Raw genomic sequence first — 23350 nt, forward strand, 5'->3', positions numbered from 1 at the left:
CTGTTTTACATTTGGTAGTGTATAGAAGTACATGCCACTCTCTCACTTCATCCCAGCTTACCCTTCGCCCTCCCCCGTCCTCAAGTCCATTCTCTACGTCTGCATCTTTATTCAGATAGCCTGCGTTTATATCCTGGCTCTGCCACTTACTACTTGTATGACATTAAGTTGCTTTATCTCCTTATACCTCGAGTTTCCTTGACTATAAAATGGGGGTAATAATAGAACCCATCTCATAAGACTGTGAGGATTAGATGACTTAGTGTATATAAAGAGCTTAGAACAGTGCCTGGCACATAATAAGACTATAGAAGTGTCAGCTGCTATCATCATCCTCATCATTGATACTCTTTGCCTCCCTGAAGTGTCTACGGCAGCACTCTGCACATGACAGTGAGCAAAAACTATTAACTGAATGCCAAAACTGTTCTCTCTGGTCCAGGAATAGCAGCTGTTACTCTCATGCTGCAGAGGCCTGGGTTAAAGATGTTCTTTCTCTCTTTCTCCGAACTTTGCTACACTGTTCAGCCCCAGCACAAGCCCTTCTCTCACGGTCCTGTGGCCCGAGTTTCCACTGCTGAGACTGGGCAGCTCTTGCCATACTTAGCACAGGTGGGCATGGAGGACATGTCAGGACCTTGTCTATGGATTCAAACTGCCTGTGCCGTCCCAGGCCTGGTCCCACAGCTGAGCTTCTCTTCCCATTTCTGGTCCAGAGAAATGTAAGGGAAAAGGAAGCAGGCAGGGGATGCAGGCAGGCCTGTTTTGATGTAGCCAAGAGGCAGGAACTTCTAGTCTAATACACGGCTTCCCAACCTTTTTACATTAGGGCACACATGGAAAATAACATTTGTATAGCACATTGCTGCAAATATGTCAGGCTGCTTGCCACCCAAGGGGGTGAGCCTTGAGGCCCTGGTCACCCTAGGCCGACCTAGGTGGTCCAAGGGCCAATTAGTTGGGAATTCTGGCCCAAGGGACATTTTATATCATCAATGTGCCTCTTGGACTAAGTCATACCTAGGTATAAGTCCCGTCTCTGTTCTTTTCTAGCCAGATGACCTTGGGTTAGTAACTCCTCATCATACTCTTTTCAAACCTCAGATTCCATATTTGTAAAATGGAGATAATAACAGTTTCTCCTTCGAGGTTATTGTGATGATTAACTGAGGTAACATAAGTAGAAAGGCAGTGTGGCATAGTAGTCAAAAGCACACACTCTGAATCCCAGTCTGTCCCTTATTAGCTGTGTGACCTTGGGCCAGTCACTTACTTAGTCCTTCCGTGCCTCAGTTTCCTCTTGGTAAAATACCTCATTTGTACCTATTTTGAACATTACTTGGCACTTAGTAAGGACTATAAAGGTATTAACTATTATTACTGTAAGTTTTGATATAGCGCTGAATGCATAGGAAATGTTCACAAAGTGGTAGCTGTTGGTATCATTATTTCTAGGCTAAAAGTTCAGTGATAACTCCTCAAATAGTGGTCAGCTTACTATCTTGTGAAAATTTGTTGTACACAACTGGCGAAAGTCAAGTTATCAAGCAAAAGTTTGGTGCCTCTTTGAGGGGTGTCCTGATTTCTCCCCACCTCCCCCACAGGTCAAGGTCCAGCAGGCCGCCATGGAGCTGGAGCTTATGCCGTTCAACGTTCTGCTGAGGACAACACTGGACTTGCTGCAGGAGAAGGATCCCGCACACATCTTTGCCGAGCCCGTCAACCTGAGTGAGGCAAGTTCCCCCCCTACTTCCTGAGCAGTGAGCCCCGCCTGAAATGGAAATAGGGTCTGAGTAGGCTAGGAAGGGGTTGGGCCACAGGGTGTACAAAACCTGGGGGTGTCTGGCAAGGCTAGTAGACTTGCCCACGGTGAGGGCTCAGCAGGCCAAGGTGGGCCAGGGCCCTGGGGCTGTGAGTGAGCCTGGCATGGCCAAGCCAGAAAATGGGGTGGCAAGAGTGCCGCTGAAGGGTGCGCCTGTTTGGCTAGTAAATGGTTGTTGTAATTGTACAGGTTTTATATGTTTAGGTTCCAGATTACCTGGAATTCATATCCAAGCCAATGGATTTTTCTACTATGAGGCGGAAGCTGGAGTCCCACCTGTACCACACCTTGGAGGAGTTTGAGGAGGACTTTAACCTTATAGTTACCAACTGCATGAAGTATAATGCTAAAGACACAATTTTCCACCGAGCAGCTGTCCGCCTGCGGGACCTGGGAGGGGCCATCCTGCGGCACGCCCGGCGGCAGGCAGAGAACATCGGCTATGACCCCGAGAGGGGCACCCACCTGCCCGAGTCACCCAAATTGGAGGACTTTTACCGCTTCTCCTGGGAAGACGGTGAGAAGCCTGGACGGGCAGGGAGGAGAGGGGCCAGGAGGAGGCACAGGGATAGAGCCCAGAGAGCCAGGGATCAGGATGGGCCTTGGGGCTATAGGGTGGACTCCAGGAGCAAAGCTGGGGACAGGCACAGGCTGGGGTACATGTGCTTGTGGCTGGAATAGTTCCGAGGGTTAAAGTCAATTCCCTGAGCACTTCTTAAATAGTAGGATAAGGGGAATCAGGTACTAGCTGTCTGTCTGAAAAGCTAAAGATTCACCAAGGGTCTTTCTTTCCTGGACTCCCTCTGTGTGGCGTTGGAGCATGGGCAGCAGGAGTGCAGTGCTGGTGTATGTCTGGCTCATTCAGAAGAGTGCAGGTAGAGCATCAGAAAAATGGAATTGCCTCTGTAATTCCCTACTCTGCCTGCCCCTGCTCTCTACTTCTCGATGGCAGCAGCCAAACAGTCACTCAGGCCGGGGGATTGCCAAGCTGCCTTGTGCCTGCTCCACGGAGCCCATAATCGTGACTGTGAACTGCTTCCTGCAGGTGTTTCCCAGATTCTGACCTTGTCCCTGTGGCTGCCCTCCTGGGAGTGGTGTTGCCAGGGCCAAGGCCCCACAGTGACGCTGCTGGAAGCCACTGGCCCAGGCACTCCAGGAGAATATTTTGCATCCGAAGGAATTGGCCCCTGCCCTTCCCTTTGCCCTGAGCTGGTCAGGTCCTTCAGCCCCTTCTTCTGTCCTCCCTTCTCCCTGGCAGTGGACAACATCCTCATCCCAGAGAACCGGGCCCACTTGTCCCCAGAGGTGCAGCTGAAGGAGCTGCTCGAAAAACTGGACCTGGTGAGTGCCATGCGGTCCAGTGGGGCCCGGACCCGCCGTGTCCGCCTGCTACGCCGGGAGATCAATGCACTTCGGCAGAAGCTGGCTCAGCCGCCACCACCGCAGCTGCCATCGCTAAACAAGACTGTGTCCAATGGGGAGCTGCCAGCAGGGTCCCGGGGGGATGTGGCTGTGCTGGAGCAGGCCCCGCAGGAGGAGCCAGAAGACGATGGGGACAGAGGTGAGAGACAGTCACGGGCAGGCCAGGGGCTGCGGGCCAGGGTAAGGGAGGGTTAAGCTGAAATCCCGTAGTGGGAACATCCTTCCCCAACTCTAGGTGTGACCCTCGTGGGCAAGCAAAAGCCCTGGGAGGGGTCACACTTTCATGCATACCCAGGGATGATACTAAAAATATTTAACAATACATAGAGACCAAAATTCATCCGTCAGAGTAGATGTTGGCTGTTATATTGGAGGGGGCTCCTGAGGGCCTCTGATTCAGATATTTAGTTGTTGGATTGTGAGTGGGTTCAGGGAGTTTCAGACGCCGGGGCCCAGTAGCTGTTTACTAACTTGTAAAGAAGTATTTCAATATTTTGCACCTGGTATGGCCATATTGCACATACCAGTTAAATATTAGTTCAACTTATACCATCATGTAGAGAGGCTCTTAGAGCAAGTTAGGTTGTGGTGTGGGGGAATAGAAAAGAAAGAAAGACCCTAAGGATGGTCTGGGCTCATGGCTTTGACCCCAGCTGGCCAAGTCTGCAGGCCCATTCCAAGCAGAAAAGCCCAGAACTGCAAAAGACAGCTGGGGGAAGTGATTCTCAGAGATCCAGGTGCCTTACCTGAGTTGCTTTCCATCCTCTCCGCTTCTTTGGGGACAGAATTGTCTCCCTCTTACCAGCCCTTGGATCTGAGCCTGTAGCTCAGGAGGGCCTGTCATCCACACAATCAAGAAGATTGGGAATTATCTCCAGAGGAAAAGGGGCCAAATTGCAGGGAATGGCCCATTTTATTTTAGGTTGGGGGAGAGCGGGGATGTGGCTGAGAGGTCAGATTTAGCATTAGAGGGCTTCGTGTCCATTGTGACCCTTGCCAGCTTCCCATGTGGCAGTCAGCATGCCACTCATATCCATCCCCACTCCTGGGCTAAGGCAGTGCAGAGTCATGCCCAGTGAACCAGCTGCAGCAGCTTCTAGAGGTTTCAAAAAATTTCTAGGCTTCATCTCCCAGAAATTCAGATTAGGGAAATCTGAGCTCTGTTTTGAAAGTCTCATTTTTTAAGGTGGAGGTTGAATAGACATGTTCGGGAACCACTGATTTAACTTCCTTGCTCTCGTTTTTTCATATCTGTAAGCTGCTTCTTTCTGCTTGTCCTTCTTGCTTCACTTGTGATATGAAACAAAATACATTGACAGATGGGAAAACACCTGGGTCGAAAGAGAGTTGTAGACCCCTAATCTGTGAGGCTGAGACTTACCTAATTATTGATTAAGCAGGGGGCTTTGGGCTTTCTTGGGTGTAGGGCAGTGGTTTATAACCCTGACTTCATCAAACTCACCTGGTAAGCTTTAAAAAAAAAATCCATCGTTAGCTATTTAGTTTCATTTTGTCTGGGGTGGGACCTCAGCATTGGAATTTTTAAGAAACTACCTAAGTAACTCTAATACATAGCCAGGGTTTAGAACTACTAGTGTAGGCACAACTTAGTCCTACCTTCTCTTCACCTTAGACTTGAGATGCGTCTCAAACCTTCTAATAGCCTATGCTCTTGGTTCTTAGTTATCAGTGTCATTATCTGGCTTGTAGGGGCAGACTTTTTCTAAAATGTTCAAGCAGGTTCTCTTTTTCTCTAACAGATGACTCCAAAATGCCTCCCCCACCAACCCTGGAGCCTACTGGGCCTGCGCCTTCCTTGTCTGAGCAAGAATCCCCTCCGGATCCCCCCACTCTGAAACCCATCAATGATAGCAAACCTCCAAGCCGATTCCCAAAGCCAAGAAAAGTGGAAGAAGATGAGCTTTTGGAAAAATCACCTCTGCAGCTAGGGAGCGAGCCCTTGCAACGCCTGCTCAGTGACAATGGCATCAATAGAGTGTCCCTCATGACCCCCGATACATCCCCCGCTGGCGCCCCACTCAGTGGCGTGGGCCGTCGCACATCAGTCCTCTTCAAGAAGGCCAAGAATGGGGTTAAGCTACAGAGGAGCCCTGACAGGGCCCTGGAGAACGGCGAGGACCATGGCGCAGTGGGCTCTCCTGCGTCTCCCACCAGCATCGAGGATGAACAGCACTCCCGGAAGCGGCCAAGGAGCAGGAGCTGTAGTGAGAGCGAAGGGGAGAGGTCCCCCCAGCAGGAGGAGGAGACAGGTGACCTCGCCTGTGACTTCTCTCGCTACTTCTCATCTGCTTTCCTGCTTTGCCTTGCCAGCCAACACCTTCCCCAGTCAGCTGCCTCCCTAATGGCCCCTGTGGATGCCAGTAGTAGCACTGAGGGCTCTGTAGCTCACAGTTGGGCCTGGTACATGAGTAGTGGCCTGGGGAAATGGGCTTTGAGCAAGTGTTTTGAGAGGGCCAGCTTGTGTCTGGGGCTCTCTTTGACCCTGAGCAGCATATAAAGCTATATATGATAAAATGGTTCCTACCTTCATTTTAGTTCATTTATTCATCAGATATTTATGTCAGGCATTATTGTAGGCACTAAAGTATAGGGGGGGAAATCAATCAATAAAACAGACAAGTCACCTCTCTTGTAGGGGAGGTAGACTAAAAGCAAATAAGTAAATTGTATCTCATATTAGAAGCTGTGGAGAAAAGTCCAGCAGGGAATGGGGGAGAGGGGATGCTGAGGTGATATTAGAGAGGGTGGCCAGGGGAGGCTTTTTGAGTAAAGATCTGAAGGAGCTGAAGGTGTGAGCTTTTTGGGTATCTGGGGAAAAGACGTTCCAAAAAGATGGACTAGCAAGTGCACAGGCCATGGGGGTGGAAACATGCTTGCATGTCTGAGGAACAGTGAGGGAACCTATGTGGCCACAGCAGAGTGAGCCAAGGGAGCATAGGAGATGGGGTCTAAGAGGTGGTAATAGGGGCTTGTCACTAAAGAGTCCTTACTGCATGTCCAACACAAGCTGGTCACTGGGGAGCAGTAAATCAGACTCAGGTCCAAATCTGAGAGTTTACCATCCAGTGGGGAGACTAGGTGGTGTCCTGAGGTGCAGAGATATCCCAGTGCTGGACAGTCTGTGGTTATGTGCCAGGTGACAGCACTGCTAGAAGTGTTCAGGGAACAGGAACTGGGGGAGTTGGGAAGGCTTCATGAGTAGACAGTGCCTAAGCTGGCCCTGGGGATGAGGACAGACTAGAAAGGAACAAAGGGCTCAGGCCCAGGTGTGTAGAAACAAGGACAGAGTCCCTGTGAGGGACAGTTTGGAGAGGGGCTTCCCTCTCCAAAGCGAAGAGGGGCATCAGGAGCCAATGCTGTGGGCAAGGTGGACCTGGACCTGCAGGGCCTCCATCACCAGACAGAGTTGTTTAGTCTTGGTGGGATATGGAAGGCCAGCTCACTTGGCAGGGAGGGGCCTGCTCTTGGCTTTTGCTCCTCATGTTCTGTTATGTGGTGGCTTTGGGCTGTGTGGTCAGCACATGCTTTTCTCTGCTTTTCTGTCTTCCTACCTAATACTTTGTTTCCAGCAGTACCTTTCTTTGCTGTCTGGTCCAAGCTTCCCTATATTAGGGCAGTAGGGTGTTTATATAGAGTCAAGAGCTTGAGGCCTGGAGTGAGGCAGACTTGAATTCAGATCCCATCTTCTTACTAGCTGTGTATCCTGGGGCCTATCAATTAACCTCTGTGAGCCTATTCCTTATTTCTAATATGGGGCTAGTGACACCTTCCTTGTGGGGCTCTAAGGATTGGAAGTAGCCTATATAAAGCACTTGGTATATAGCAGTAGTTGGTAGCAGTTATTATTGTCATCCTCTCAGTTATATCAGGCACAGCCAAACAGCACTGAGCACTAAAAATGAAAAATCCTGCAATTGGGAAATAGGTCTAGACATCAGGCTCATCCAACCTGAGAGGGCCCACCGCTTGGGGGCTAGAATCTGTTTCTCCTCCACCATCCCAGCTACCTGGTACCCAGGAATATTTTTGCACAACTTTAGTGGGGTCTCTTAAAAGCAGGTGTTGATCCTTTGTAGATGAGGCACAATAGACTTTGGTGATTTAAATTGAGGTCATGATGTTAGAGGCAGAGCCAGGTTAGGGTCCAGATATGTTGGCTCAGACACCTGCTCTTACAGGTGTGACTTGCCTCACAGTTTTCTGGCTAAGGTATATGTGACTTAGAGCTCTTGAGCTCTAGGCTCAGCTGTCAGACTTGTGGGATTCTGGATGGTGGTTGGGAATTGGATAGATAGAGAGGAGAGTTGAAGCTTTCACGGCAGGTGAGAGTCTTGTCCCTGGGATGACCAGACAGCCTTCATTTGCCTCTGAAGGGCTCCCTGCTGTAAACAGACCTTCCCTCATTCATACTTAATAGCATCCTCCATAAGTAAGAAGGTATTACCTTCACTTCACGAAAGTAGAAGCCAAGGCTTAAAGAGGAAAAGGGACCCATATTTCAGAGCCCAGTCTAGAACCCAGGGAATCTGACTCCCCATCATCCCAGGAAGGTCTGGTCTGCCTTAGATCTGCTGAAAAGTTCCCCCATCCTCAACTTTGACTAGCTCTGCTAGATATCTCAGGGTGTGGTTGACACAGTCCTTATCCGGCTCCAACCTCCCCTGACACCATCCCAAAAGAATGAAGCTAGCTGTTGCCAGCTGTGTGATGGATAGGGTGTGTGAGTGTCTATCTGAAGAGGCAAGGTGGGTGGGCTTCCCAAGAGGCAGAGGAGACTCCCTGATAATTGAGGCTTGAAATTAGAAGCAGATCCAGGGACTTGTGAGCCAGCCGGAGTGAGGTAGTCTTGGTATTTCTCATTGTAGTCAAATGACAGTAACTGGAATGAGCTATGGGCTATTTTCCTTCAAATAAACCCAGAAGGATGGGAAGGTAAATGCAGTGTCTGCTCACTGCCCTAGCCAACGTTTCCCCCAAACCTTTATCAGGTTCTCTCCACCACCCAAGACCCATTTCCCAAGAGGAGGGACCAGCCATCCTCTCCACCCCTCCTTGCTGAGCCCTCCCAAGGTGGCTGCCTCACACTGCAGCATGTGTCAGGGGAGGGGGGGTTTCTACACTCAGGCTCACTTTGTGTGTCCTTGGCAGGTGTGACCAACGGCTTTGGAAAACACACTGAAAGCGGGTCTGACTCAGAATGTAGTTTGGGTCTCAGTGGTGGACTGGCATTTGAAGCTTGCAGGTAAGAACACTTGTCCCAAAGCCGTGTTTGCAGCTCTGCCACCTCTCCATTTATTTTCCTTTCAGCTGCAGATTGAACCTCCTCCTGCTTATCTGTTTTTTTCTTCCCGCACTCCTGTTATTTCCTGAAGCCTCTCATCTGTGACTCTGGTAGCTCCTAGGAAACGTTGTGACCCTTGACTGTCAGGCCTGATCTGACTGGGGGGAGGAGTGGTGCTGATGCTTTACAGGGTTTGTAGAGCTGAATTTGGCTCCAGAGGGTGGGGACACCCTCTGTATTGCCCAGTGAAGTTAGCATTTGAGCCAATCCCCACCCACCCCCACCCCCGGCCCATTTAGATAACCCAGTGATAGACATGGTTTCGCCCTTTGCCTTTTGGGGCTTCATAGCAGTGGCCTCTTTAGAAGTGTGGTGTAGGAATAAGAAATGGGCAGATAGGAAATTTGGAATTGCCTTTTAGTCTGACAAAGGCCCCAGCTCTTCTACCATCTTTGAGCTGGGAAGGGATGGGTTTCTTTTCCCATTCTTTCACCTGGAAGGAGGATTTCCGAGGCCAGAACCTTCAACTTTCTTCCACGACTAAGAATTTATTGAATCTCTGCTCTGTATTTGTATGCTCTGCAAGACACCAGGGAGTGTGGGACTCTTGCAAATGGGAGACCTTCGGTGCCACAGAAGAAGAATGACTTGTCCTGAAGGCTGACCTCCACATGGCTACTGGATGGATTCTGGGTTCAGAGCAGGGGAGGAGAGGTCCCAGGGCAACACCAAAATACTATGTGTCTGTGTTTGAAGTGCTTCAAAGGCAGGCTGGGTGTAGGTTCTATTGGGTTCTCACTCTACACTGGTTCTGGGCTCTTGGAGGCCCCCAGATGGCCCCTTGGGCCTGGACTGCTCCCCTGCTGTAGCAGGGCCCAGCTTTCAGTGGCTCCTTAGAGATTTTCTTCCCCACCAAGCCTCAGAAATGTCCTAGCTGTCTCCCTCCATGTTGCAGCTCTAGAGATATAGGAGGAGTGGATGGGAAAACACAGTTACCAGGCATAGAGAAGAGGCAGAGATTTCAAAATCATACAGGATGCTTCTAGCCCGGTCCCGGGTTGGAGTTCCTGACTCCCTTCAAAGATAAGGTGCCTGGAAACCCAGTTCACTGGGGTGGGGTAGGAGTGGGGTTATCAAACTGTCCCCTCTTAGTCCTTGACTAAAGGTAGAAGGTGTGTTCGGCCCCTCCCTCCACAACGGGTGCTCTTCCCAGCTGTGAGCCGCAAGGAGCAAGCCAGGCCAGGCTCTGGTTAGCCTGCCCATTCAGACTACTTGCCTTTCTGCAGAACATGCCAAAGCCACCAATTTCTCTGGGGCCCTGCTCAGTGTGGGAACAATGCCCTTGGAAGGTGCTTCCTCTTTAGCTCAGTGGTTCTCAGTAGAATTTCGTGGTTTACAACAGGAGATTCAGGACTTCAACTATAGGGTTTTTTTTTTCTTTTTCTTTCTTTTCTTTTTTCCTACATTGTGGGGGTAAGTACATAAAGGAAGATCTTATTAATTAGACCAGAATCATATAATCGCAGAATAAAGAACCTTGAAAGACTTTCTGGTCACTAATCCCATCCCCTTCCCATCCTGTCCCTGGGTTTATCTTTTCTTATGATTTTCTGAGCAGTTTGGAGCTGCACCCTCTTCTTTGGGTCACTCGTTCAATTATTAATTGAGCACTTATGGTGAGCCAGGTACTGTTCTCAGCCCTGATAAGGTGTCTGTTCTCAAGGAGCTTATCATCTAGAAGGGAGAGATAAATGTTAAGCCAGTAAGCAAAATAATTATAGATTGGGCTGTCTGCTTAGACCTGGGTAACTTAGAGAGAGGGCTGAAATGCAGGCTGTGATCGAGTCACTTGTGCGTTTTTCTATGAAACAGGAACATATGGACCTAGTTTTGGTGTTGCATCCTATCTCATTGAGCTCAACCTTCTCAGAGCTCATCATCTGATAGTATAATGTTGGTAGTTTATAATATTCAAGTGAGACATTAAAATTTACTGCCGTTTATATAATAATATTTACTATATAACTGCTATTTATTGAATACTTGGTGTGTTCTGTACTGAGTGCTTTCTGTGTATTAATCCATTAAATCCTCACAGCAACACATGGGGAACACAAGCCTCAGAGAGGTTAACTTGCTCAGGGTCACAGAATGAATGAGTAGAAGAGTGAGGTTCTGAACCCAGGTAGTCTGGCTCCAGAGTTTCTCTCTTAACTGCTTGGTTGTGCCCTCCTCTGTTGTATTTGGAGATGTCTCCCCAGATCCATGATGTGAACTTGGAGAGGCTCTCCTAATAGAACTACCAGTACCTTACATTTTTATAAGGACTCAGATTCTTTAAGTCCAGTGACAGATTTTTGTAGGGTGCATGGGAACTGAATCCTGAATGTGAACTGGGTGTTGTTTTTTCCCCAACAGGTCCTAATTTTGACTAGCAGGAAGAAAGCTCCCAACCTACTAGTAACTGAAGGATTATGGTTCATCAGCTTCTCATTGTGCCAGGTTTTCTGTATAAGACCATGATAAAGTCAGTTATGATTCAGTAATGCAGGAGTACCCTACTCTCCAACCAGTCTTAACCCTGGCCTCTTCGTATCCCATTAGGGGTTTCTTAAGCATTTTTGCTCTACTACAGGTTGTTGACTTGTCTTTTAAGCAATTTTTTTTTGTTGAAATAATTATATAGCAGTAATATTTTTTAAAGTTTGAATGGGAAGAAACCATAGCCACATCATTCTTGCCCAGAGGCTTTCTAACTGTGATTGTACATTAGAATTGCATTGGGAGCAATTTAAAAATACTGATGCCTGGGTGGGTTCTATTTATACCATTATTCTTGTATTACTGTTCTCATTTTTGCCTATTACCTTCTAGTCTTTGTCTACTATATATTTTTTATCTCTTTGCAGTAGCCATATTTTTAAAAAAATGGTCTGCTTGGTAGTTAAAAAAAAAATCCATCTCTGTCTAAGAAAAACGTCACACACATAAAGTAGAAGTGAGAAGTGGATTGTTTTTCCAATTTAAAAAGTCTTTTCTAATTAAGGAAGTAAGGCATGTCCATTATAGAAAATTTGGGAAAGAGGCAGATTTTTGTACCTCAGAAATAAATTGGTTTCTAGAGAAGCAGTGTGAACCAGAGAGTTAAGAATTCTGGGCAGATGTGAGGCAGGCCCTCCTCATGGCCAGGCTGCTTAGACTCTGGAAGGATTGACTAGTGCCTGGGTGACCTTCCCTCTGGATGAAATCCAGTGTCCCTGGGCAGGGGAGCAGGCCTCTCTTTCCAAGTTCAGTCCTTCCACATGGATGAAATGTTTCCTTAAGCCTCTTGGGAACATTCTGGTCAGAAGTATATCATGGGTTAATACGAGTTTTTAGGGGAAGGTGAGAAACCATTCTCCTTGAAGGGTTTTTGCAGCTCTGCTCCTAGCAGAGATGGGAGAGCAGGAGTGGATGTGTTACTCCTTGAAATTGTTCATTTCGCTCCTCTCTCCCTCCCTGCTCTATATGCAGTGGTCTGACACCCCCCAAACGCAGCCGAGGGAAGCCAGCCCTGTCTCGAGTGCCCTTCCTGGAAGGTATGAACGGAGACTCTGACTACAACGGCTCAGGTGAGGAGTGATGTACAAGGTGCATCTTGGGGGACCAGGCCTTCCAGAGAGCCAGTTCTGCGGGCTGCAGCCAGACCCTGAACTCCTCCAAACCTGGGGGCACTGGTCAGGGAAATGGCCCTTCCTCCCAGGTCATTCATACTCCTTTTTCTTTTTTTTTCATTAATCTTATTTTGAATAAGTAACACATACCATGGTGACAAAAATCAGAAACGTACAAAAGGGTGCATAATGAAAAGCCAGTTCTCCCCTCCCTAGAATAGCCACTGTTAGCGGTTTCTTTTGTGTCTTTCCAGATGTAATCCATACGTACACAAACCAAAAACTTGTGTGTATATTTAAAAGAGTGAGCAGAGAAGCCTAACATGTACATTCCTCTAAACCATGCCTTTTTTCAGTTAATAATATATCTTGGAGATTCTTTTGTGCTTTTTATTGGCTGCCTAATGTCCCATTACATAGGTGTGCTATCATTTACTTAGCTGGCCCTCTGCAGATGGACATTTAGATTGTTTTCGTTTAATTGTCATAGTCAGTGTTGCAGTGAGCAACCTTGTACAAAGATCATTTTGTATTCCTGGGGAGTGTATCTATAGATATACTCTATTGCTGTATTGAAGGAAGTATGCATTTGTAATTTTGATAGATATTTCCAGTCTGCCCTCACAGGAGTAATATGATATCCTGTGTCACTGAATTTCACACATAACCCTGTAATTTCATGTGATTCAATGCTTCTACTCCCTACTGGAGTAGAATGGAGACATTCTACTCCAGCAGGTCCAAACAGTAAAACACATGGATCTTATCTCCTCGGACTGAAGGAATAAAGGACAGGGCAGAGCCAAAGGAGAGGACTGGGTGGTGCTCAGGTGGAACAGGTGCAGGGCTGGCTGTTCTCTGAGCACACCTCTGTCCAGCCCTCCTATGGGGGGTGTGCACTCTGGATGCCCTGTCTTTGAAGCTTCCATCTAACACTCAGCCTTCAGGACTTCTCTTCCCCTCTTTCCTTTTTCCAACTGCTTTATTTTCCCTTAGCATCAGTTTCTTTTTCATATGTGTGTTGATGAATGCATGCCTGCATGTTTCATTACTGTCTGTCAGTGCCCAGAAGGCAGGGCTTATGTCTAGGTTAATTTGTACAGCATCTAGTGCAAAACTGGAAGCGGATTGGCACGTACTTTGTGCTTCTGGTGGTGACATTTTATTCTTATTTTTAAAACCACGTAATTATTAAAATGATGCCAAAGGAAATTTAAAAAGGAAACTGACCTTCCACTGTTCCATCACCTTAACACAATTGTCTTCATTTCTCTATGTTGCCTTCTATTTATTTCAGGCACGTTTTTAGCAAAATGCTAATCCAAAACACATGCTCTTTTATATTCTGCTTTTTTTCAATGTTATCTTCCAATCAATGCATTATAATTTACTTGTTTCATTGTTAGAATTTGGTTATTTCCAACTTTTAACATTATACATAATGTAGTGAACCCATATTTTTGTTCAAAAGCCTCTTATTCATTTTAAAAGTTATTTTTCTTAGAACAAATTCCCAGGGAAGGAATTTACTGGAGTAGATTGTTCATACTTTTTTTTTAATGGCTCTTGAGACTTACTGCCAAATTATATTCTGAAAGGATTAGACTGGTCTGCAATTTCCTCAGCAGTATATGATTGCACCAGTTTCCCCACAGCCTGCCTCTTCAGTATTGGATTTTGTCTTTTTGTTGTTATTGCTATGGATTTAATAGACAGAAAACAAGACCTCATTATCAGGAATACACTTTATAAAAAATTATATATGTAGATGGTAATGTTTCCTTAGGAACATAATTTCTACTCTGTGGAGTTTGGATCTTTTCCTTAGTTGAGTGTGGTCACCTCCCTGTTGCCAGCTTATAGACTGGGGAGGGGAAGGGAGGTTCCTCTGTGTGTTCAGAGACATTTGTGAAGTACCCATCCATGTGTGCTAATGCATTAGGTGCAGAACAAAGTAAGCCGAAGAGATGAGGTGCCTGCCCCAGGCAGGACATCCTGTGTAAGGTTCTGACAAAACAGGCAAGAAAACAATCTGCAGACCTGCTTGGCTCTGCTGAGTGCTGTGCAGCCAGGTGTCCTGGATAGCCAGGTATGGCCCTGTCAGAAAAGAACTCATTTAGCAAATAGTTTTACTGGGATGTCCATCCCAGGCATCTTTTTCCATGAAGCCTCCATCATGAGGCCCACCAGTCAGGGAGGCCCAGAGAGCAGTTTGTGGCTTTGCCAAGATGGGTTATAGTCCTTCTTCCTGGTGTCCTGGTGATGAAGCAGTTATATTTTTCCAAGGAACATCAACCTAGGGTTCTAGTTCAGAGGTCAGCAAACTGTAACCTGTTGCCTGTTTTTGTAGGGCCCACGAGCTAAGAATGTTTTTTACATTTTCAAATGATTGAAAATCAAAAGAAGAATGATATTTTGTAACACATGAAAATTACACAAAATTCAGATTTCAGTGTCCAGGAATAAAGTTTTATGGGGATACAGCAGTGCTTGTTCATTTACCAATTGTCTATGGCTGCTTTCATGCTACAATAGTAGAGTTGAGTAGTTGCAATGGAGACTGCAAAACCTAAAATACTTACTATTTGGCCTTTTAAAGAACAAGTTTGTCATCTCCTGATCTAGTCTTAAGAACTAAGGAGAGGGTAGGGAAGAGGGAGGGTGGAGGGGATGTTGCTGACTCATTCCTGGGCTGCCCCAGTCAAATGGAGGCCCCGGGCAGGCCTCCTGGGCACCATTCCATGCCCCCTTGGGCACTATCTCCTCCCCTCCCCCACCCCCAGGCAGAAGCCTCCTGATGCCCTTTGAAGACCGTGGAGACCTGGAGCCCCTGGAGCTGGTGTGGGCCAAGTGCCGAGGTTATCCCTCCTACCCTGCCTTGGTGAGTCTACCTGATCCTCCTCCCCTCCCTGGGTGGTCTGGCCCCTGCCTTGCCTTGGGGGCTTATCTGATTGGATCAAGCCAGGAGAGTGTGATTGGGAGTCAGGGTGCCTTTAGCTGCAGAAGGGAGGGAGGTTTTATCCCAGCCTGGGTGGGTCACACCAGCTAGACTCCCTGCTTAGGGCACTTAAAATAGGTTAAAGTATGCAGACAGAAGCTAGGGCTCTTAGCGATTTAATAGCATATATTTATTTGCTAAATAAAAAAATTATCTATTATTATGCATTAAAGTAATATGTGCTCATTGTAGAAAATTGTAAAAGCTGTTAATAATGCTTAGGTGTTTTACTAAATGTCTGTCATGCTAAGTTCTTGAAATGCTGAAGAAGGTATGGTTATTCTCATTTTGTAGGGGAAAAAACTGAAGATCTATTTGCTACCATGGTCATCTAGCTATTAAGTGGCAGGGTTGGAATTTGAGCCCAGGGCACAAAGTGTGTGATGTCAAAGCCTGTGTTCTGAGCCACTGAGTTCAAAATCACTCACAGTCCCATCTATTCAGAGATTACCTCTTGATGTATATCCTCAGCCCTTTTTTTCTGTTTAACGCATAAATGTGCATAAATATGAGACCATACTCTGTTTAACCTCCCCTTCACTTAACAACACACCATGAGCATGCATGTCTTACGCCATTAAACATTCTTCATCAGCAACACTTTCATTACTGCATCATCTTCAGTCGTATGCGTGTACCTTATTTTAACCATTCCCTAGTTGGTCATTTAGATCATTTAAAATTTTTCACTATGATAAACAGCCAGCAGTAAGCATCACTGTAGCTTAACATTTGTGCGCATCCATGGTTATTTCTTCACAGTGAAGAAGTCTTAGGAATGCCTTCTTGGGGCATCTATGTAAAATTCTGATGCAAATTGCCAAGTTGCCCCTTAGAACATTAGTTCCGGTTTATACTCCCACCAACAGTAGCTAAAATTTCCATTTTTTCCATAGTAGCAGTAGCTAAAAATTCTAATTTTTACCACCCTGATTGTTATGTCTTAGGGCTCTTTCTATATTAGGGAGGTAATATCCATCTGGCCCTGAAAATACTGATTCTAACCTTTGGGGCATGTCACAATCATCTGGGGGAATTTTTTAAACAATGTAGATACTGGGGCCCCATCTCAGAACAACTGTATTAGACTCTAAAGCCAGACCAAGGCGTGAATATTTTTGTTTCTTTTTTTATGAATTTTTTTTAACACTCCCCAGATGATCTATAGTGGGCGTTGAGAACCGCCCTGCCAGCCTATGCGTGCACACAGAGCTCTGAGCCTCTCCCAGCTCATTTGTGTCTATGGCTCTTTTCATAGACAGCAGCCTCTTAAGGTGAAGAGTGCAGGAACTCTGATCCTTTTGGACAGGTGAGGAAACTGTAGCTCTAAGAGGTTATACGCCTTGCTGGAGTCATATTGGAACCCATGCTACCTGCCTCACCCCCTGCTTAGCAGTGGCAGGTGGGAGATCCACATTGTGATCCAGCACTGAGGAGGTTGGACCTGGGGCTGCCTTCACAGGCTCCATGCCCAGCTGTCAGTGAGACCTCCAGCTTAGTTGTTGAAGAATTGATTAAGACTGTGCAGGTTTAGTTTTGTTTTTTTTTAATCTCACAATACAAAGAAAGCCAGTCTAAAACTAGTCTCTTTTTTTTTTCTTTTTTTTGTTTAAATTTATTTATTTATTTTTTGGCTGTGTTGGGTCTTCGTTGCTGTGCACGGGCTTTCTCTAGTTTCGGTGAGCGGGGGCTACTCTTCGTTGAGGTGTGCGAGCTTCTCATTGTCGTGGCTTCTCTTGTTGCAGAGCGTGGGCTCTAGCCGTGTGGGCTTCAGTAGTTGTGGCATGTGGGCTCAGTAGTTGTGGCTTGTGGGCTTAGTAGTTGTGGCTCGTGGGCTCTAGAGCACAAGCTCAGTAGTTGTGGCGCACGGGCTTAGTTGCTCCACAGCATGTGGGATCTTCCCGAACCAGGGATCGAACCCGTGTCCCCCTGGATTGGCAGGCGGATTCTTAACCACTGTGCCACCAAGGAAGCCCCTCTTTTTTTCCTTTTTAATTATCTTCTAAATCATACATTTTCTTTTGTGATAAAGAAATTCAGCCACCACCTGAAAAAACCCACCACCTGAAAAAACCCACCACCTGAATACAACCTGTGTTTTTATTTTGGTTTATGCTCTCCCAGTCGTTTTCCTCTTCATACTTAAATATGTACTTGTGCATATAGTGACTATATGGTTTTTAAATTTCTGAGGCTCTTGTTCTTTAAAAAAATGTTTTTTGTTTTTCTGTAAAAATTATGTATCCACATTACAGAAGCTTTGGAAAAAGAGAAAATCAATACAAATCGCAGCATTATGACATCATCTATAAGCATTTTTGTTGTATTGTTGCTTCTATTTATCATTTATATATTATAGCTGTAACAATATTGTGTGTACACATTTGTTATGTAATGTGTTAAATGTTATCGCAGACTTTATTTCCATGTTGTTTTACATCTGCATGACATTTGAGTGAATGGACCATTATTTATTATTTGGGGATACATTTGCCTCTGTCTTCTTTAAAAAGGGAGGCGAGCTCCCCTTAAGAGGCAGGCTTGCCCATCTTGCTTCTGCCCTTGGGGGGACACTTTTCACAGTCTGCCCCACTTTTCAAGCCAGGCACTATCCCCACTGTGGATAATCGAGGAAGTTCAGGAGGGCTTGTCTGGTGGTTCTCATTAGGACCCTTAGCTTCAGTCCCAGGAGGGACAGGCAGGCTGGGAGTTAGACTTTTTACCAAATCACACAGCTTGGGGCAGGGTAGTGGTGGTTCTTCCTTAGAGTAAACTCTTAACTAGAGGACCTGCTTTTAGCTGCTTATCTTGAGAAGGATGTAGGGAAGCTGGCAGACACCCAGAAGTAAACAGAGCAATTTATTATTATAAGAGGCCCCCTGGGGCAGGGTGTAGGAATTAAGATTGCTCCATCTCTGGAGAAAGCTGCCTCCTCCGTAAGTTTCAAAGTCTCCCTGGCCTTGGTGCACAGAGATTATCAGCCAGCTGCTCTGGAAGCAGGGGCTGTGTAGGAGGCAGTGGGCAGCAGAGGCCCAAGCCTTGTCCAGGCGCCTGGTTTTAGTCCCAGCCAGCTACATCCTTCTGTGCTTGGCGTTCTCCTCTGTCAGCTAATACTTGTCAGCAGACTTCTCAGCATCAGCAAGAGGATGAAATAAGATGATGTGTGAATAATTAGGAGCTTTGGTAACTTTGTCAGTGCTCCACAGAGCTGGAGAATTATTGTTGTGTTGATGCCACCAGGCATTTTGCTGAGCTCTTGCCCTTGTGGAGCCTGCAGCCTCAAGGACTCATTCTTCCAGTGGCCCTTGTTTCCGACCACATCATTCTCCCCTCTTCAGCAACCCTCCACACTCAGTCTTTTGCCTTCTCTCTGATTTTACCGCGGAGGTGCTAAAATTGTATCTGGTCTATGCACCAGGAAGGATTATTGTCAGACAGGAAGGTGGTGGGTAACCAGGAGATCTGTTTAGGTAGAACCAAAGGGATGGGCCCTCTGGCTGATTCAGGACCTTCTTCACAGCCATGGTGTCTAGGAAGCCCCTGAGATTTTGAAATGAATTGCACAGGTTCTAAAGGGAAATTAGCAGGGGAAAAAATGGCCTCCATTCCTCTCCCCTAAGGGACCTTGGGAGGAAGGCGTTTGTCTATTTGGCCTGGATGTCAGAGATGCTCCACTCACTTCTGAAACCCCCCCACCCTGGCTTCCCAGTACTTCTCTTTCAGCTCTGGGGCCTGACAGTTGATGGAGCAAGCTCCCTTGTCGGAAGGTCTGATTGGAAAGCGCCAAAGGATTAGGACAATACCTGGGGAAACAGAGTCAGAATTTCTGTTTGGGGTACTGAGGGTCATTGGAAGAGGTCAGCCCCTCCATCACTGCATTGTGGGCAGAGCCAATCCCCTGCATAGCTTTGGTGTACGGTGGTTCAGTGGTTAGTCCTACAGCAGAGTGCACCGGTCACCCCATCCACCCGCCGCTGAATGCTGTCTCCTGCTTCCAGATCATCGATCCCAAGATGCCCCGGGAGGGCCTTCTGCACAATGGCGTCCCCATCCCCGTCCCCCCACTGGATGTGCTGAAGCTGGGAGAGCAGAAACAGGCCGAGGCTGGAGAGAAGCTCTTCCTTGTCCTCTTCTTTGACAACAAACGCACCTGGTGAGTGGGTGCTGCTGCTGGGAGGGTGCACCAGGATGCAGGCTGAGGGGCCCAACCAGGTGGCTGTTCTAATGCTGACCTGCCGGAGAGGTACACAGAGGGGCTGTGGACTCGGCCACCCTGCCTCCACCCAGGTGAAGTGAAGGGTTACCCGCCAGCAGCTGGTCTGCATTTGCCATGTTAACAGTAACCTGGTGTTACTAATAACACTGATTAATGGTGTTAATAGTAACTGAGGGGTATGACAGATCAGATTCCTTGTGAAACACTCTGAGATGGAGATTTGTATTAGGAGTCATTGGGAAGAGCTGTGAGGGTGAGGGGGCGCAGCACTGGGCAGAGGAAAAAGTTGAACTGCAGTGCACTTGCTGCAAGCCTCATCCTGTTTGGAGCTCTGGAGCTGGGTGGCTCATTAGAGATGTCAGGGATTGGGGCTGTGCCTTTGTACCCCCATGTCAACCAGTCATTGAATGCTGGCTGCCCCTGGGGAGGGGGGTGACATTGATGGGGGTTGACTCCTGGAGCGGGACTCACTTGAGAGCCTGTAATCTGCCAACACTCCCAGCGGCTGTAGGGAAGCATGTCTCAGTCCTGGGCGGAGAGTTCTGGGCAGTGCAGTATCCACCACAAGGGGCTTGTCTGCTCATGGCTTACAAACACCAGCAGGAGGATTCTTTCACCTCTGCTTCTGTAGAGTGAGGAGGTAGGACTAGCTAATAGCTATCATTTATTGAGCATTTACTCTATTTCCTTATGCAAATTGCTTTACATGCATGATTTCATTTGGTCCTCATTTAAATCTTCATTAATCCCCTCCCAATCCATTTTGCAGATGAGGAAGCTGAGGCTCAGAAAGCCAAGAATCCATAGCCAGAACTGGGATACAAACCAAGATCTGGCTCCAAAGGCTGGGCTCTTAGCCACATGTTATATTCACCCAGGGACCTTTTAAAAAACACCAGGTGCAGGCCCCACCAGAGATCATTTCATCGATTCCTGGCATCAGCTCCACTTTCTAGCTGTAGCTCCCTGACTCCGCAAGGCAGGGTGAGGCTCAGAGCCCTCCAGATGACTCAGCTAGTCTCGCTGGGGGCACACGGGCTTCCCTCTGGCAACCGTCTAAGCTGAGTGAGTGTTCTGGGCCCAGGCAAGGGCCTGGCTGCAGAATAAGTCCCTTGGTGGCTTCCTGCCTGTGGCATCCCAGTCTGCCTCCCTCTGCCCTGTGCCCTCCCCCTGGCTTTGCTGGTCCTGGGCAAGTGGGTCCAGAAGAGCCTCCTTTGGGACCCACCACGGTCCAGCCTTCTTACTGTGCTTGTATTTTAGGCAGTGGCTTCCGAGGGACAAAGTCCTGCCCCTGGGTGTGGAAGACACTGTGGACAAGCTCAAGATGCTGGAAGGCCGCAAGACCAGCATCCGCAAGTCAGTGCAGGTGGCCTACGACCGTGCGATGATCCACCTGAGCCGAGTGCGGGGACCCCACTCCTTTGTCACCTCCAGCTACCTGTAAGGGCAGGGCCTGGCCTGCATCTGCCTGCCCTGCCTCCGTCCTGTGGGGCACAGAGAAGCCTCTTCCTGCCCCAGCCAGACGTACGGCTGGCAGCTTGCCCCTTCCATGGCAGGCCAGGGACTGGGCTGTATCCTCCCCAAGGACAAGGCCCCAGTTTTGACTAACTGCATGGTTCCCCTGGTGGGCCTGCTGTGTGCCAAAAACTCCCACCTGAGCTCCCTCAGGGGCTGGTCCACTGAAGAACCAGTTAGAAACAGAAACAGCTGTGAGGCTTGGGCCCAGCCGAGGAGATAGACCTGGCCCCAGAAAGCAAGAGGTCTTAGGCTTTCTCAAGGGTGTGCCTGGCCCCCTCCAACCCATTCCCAACTAACTACACCTCAGGGTGAGCAAGGCTCTTGATACTGACCCCAGAGGTGCTGTGGATACACTAGGGTCCCGCGGGGAATCTCACGGAGCTCACCCTCTCTCTCCATCACCCGTCCTCATACCTCTTCCCTGTCCCATCTTCTGCACCTCTGCCCAGTCTCTCTTTTTCCCTTGTTCCTTTCCCGACTTCCTCTTGTGCCAAACTGACAGAAACCATCACCAAACTGATCTTTTTCTTTTTATGGCTCATTCCCTTTGAGGCCAGCTGCTAGCCTACCACTTGGGTGACCCCTTCACCAGCACACCTCCCCACCCCCTTACATGTGCTATAGACAAACAGCTGAGGCCAGCCTGTGAGAGCTTGCCCGCTTAGATTGAGGCAGGGTCCCTCCAGCCCTCTTCTGTCTTGCAGAGAGGTGGGCTCAGGCTGGACGGGCTCCTGTCAGCAGACCAGGCTGCTTGTGTCAGTGTCCATCTGTCCACGTGGATTCCGAGGGTTGTTGGGTGAAGCTGTGCCCTTTGGCTGGGTCTGCCCTTTCACTCCTCCTAGCGTCTCCTCGTGGGCTTTTCCTTTTCTGCACCTGCAGCCTCTAGCCTCTCTCTACCACTAGGGATGGCGTGGGGCCTGCAGTCCAGCATCTCCCTGTCCTGCGCTCTGCCCTGCCCAGCCTCTGCTGCTCTGAACTCCAGGGAACACAGTCTTTGATTTCAAACCCTCTGTCCCTTGCCCTCTTTTCCTTCAACCCCCTCTCCACCTTTACCTTCTCGAAAACAGAAGGGAAAAAAAACTGTGAAACGGGAATGCTGACTGACAAACCAACACAACTTTCAGAGGCTTCGATGTCTGTTCTCTGGATGTTTCTTTTCACCTCTTAAGCACCAAAGTTGCAGGGCCAGGTTGCAGGCCACTGATTGCCATGTTGATTTTTAACCTGACGTTCTTTTTAATTGTTTTAAATTTTTCATAGGGGAGTTTTGGACAAAACAAAGTCACTGGGGAGATCACTGCCATTTTTACACACTTTTTAAAAATACAACCAACCAACCGCCACGACTTCTTATACGTTTGGGACATGAGCCAGAGTTTAAAAGGGAACCAACAAAACTCTCTATAACGTAAAGGATGGGGTTTTGGATTTTGTACAATAATAATACTACAATACAGCCTATGGCTAGGGAAGGACATAGTGTATATAGTTGTAAAATACTGTTCTAAATTATTCAGGCCTATAGTTTCCATTACTGGAGTCCTCCATTGTGTGGCTGAGTATTTTAAATGCACACAGTGTGGTTTATTTAAAGGAGCCAATGCGTCCCCCCTCCCCAGGTAGTCGGTCGGCTGTGGACTATGTGACCTTCGTCTCAACCTGTGTTGTAAGATCTCGGGGCTTTCTCTCTCTCTCTCTGTGTCTGTCTCTTTCTTCCCCCCAACACTTTCTCTTTCTTAGTCTCTCTCTCTCCCTTTTTTTTTTTCAGTCTCTGAATCTTTCAGTCTCTCTCTGAGTCTCATTTTTAAAACTGCTCTTTTAGAACGGGAAACGGCTCAGATCCTGCTGTGGCATGGGGCCTATGTGTCTCAGTCGCGTCTGCTGTGAAGCACACGATGCTCTATTTATTGTAGAAAGTGACTTTATTTGCTTTCTAGAATTGTTTATAACAGATGGTATAAGAGAGGTAATAAACAGAGAAAAATCTATGCTTGTAAAGAATACAAAAGTTAATTTTACCTACTGTAATATGACTGTCTTAAACTTATTTTCTCTCTGAGAAATAAATGTTCTAATGGGCAGCAGTTGCTGTGTGTGTTTGATGTCGTCAGTGGGGCCTGCCTTTCTCCTCCTAATCTCTGCAGCCCTCCCTCTCTTTAAGACACCAGGGCCTATTAAGAATGGGGTTGTCGGGCTTCCCTGGTGGCGCAGTGGTTGAGAGTCCGCCTGCCGATGCAGGGGACACGGGTTCGTGCCCCGGTCTGGGAAGATCCCACATGCCGCAGAGCGGCTAGGCCCGTGAGCCATGGCCGCTGAGCCTGTGCGTCCGGAGCCTGTGCTCCGCAAGGGGAGAGGCCACAACAGTGAGAGGCCCGCCTACCGCAAAAAAAAAAAAATAAATAAAAAAAAAAAATAAAAA

General features: G+C 47.7%; 1 protein-coding gene across 2 annotated transcripts in view; it reads left to right on the top strand.

Moving 5' to 3' along the window:
* Positions 1-23015, top strand: part of BRPF3 (bromodomain and PHD finger containing 3) — a 34660-nt gene extending 11645 nt beyond the window's left edge. Inside the window, exons 5-14 of one of the 2 annotated variants that reach the window (XR_014016788.1) lie at positions 1605-1733; positions 2027-2339; positions 3081-3383; positions 5005-5514; positions 8414-8507; positions 12060-12157; positions 14983-15080; positions 19196-19350; positions 20183-20478; positions 20674-20761. Coding sequence is in view for 1 of the 2 variants with exons in the window: in XM_081245308.1 (XP_081101434.1) it covers positions 1605-1733; positions 2027-2339; positions 3081-3383; positions 5005-5514; positions 8414-8507; positions 12060-12157; positions 14983-15080; positions 19196-19350; positions 20674-20857 (1884 nt within the window). In the remaining variant the exon portion in view is untranslated. Of the gene's footprint in view, positions 1-1604; positions 1734-2026; positions 2340-3080; positions 3384-5004; positions 5515-8413; positions 8508-12059; positions 12158-14982; positions 15081-19195; positions 19351-20182; positions 20479-20673 lie in introns of both variants that reach the window. The other variant, XM_081245308.1, reaches the window with a different exon arrangement.
* The last annotated feature ends 335 nt before the right edge of the window (positions 23016-23350 follow it).

Source organism: Mesoplodon bidens (genome assembly GCF_964165515.1).
Source record: "Mesoplodon bidens genome assembly, chromosome: 10".
Taxonomy (NCBI): domain Eukaryota; kingdom Metazoa; phylum Chordata; class Mammalia; order Artiodactyla; family Ziphiidae; genus Mesoplodon; species Mesoplodon bidens.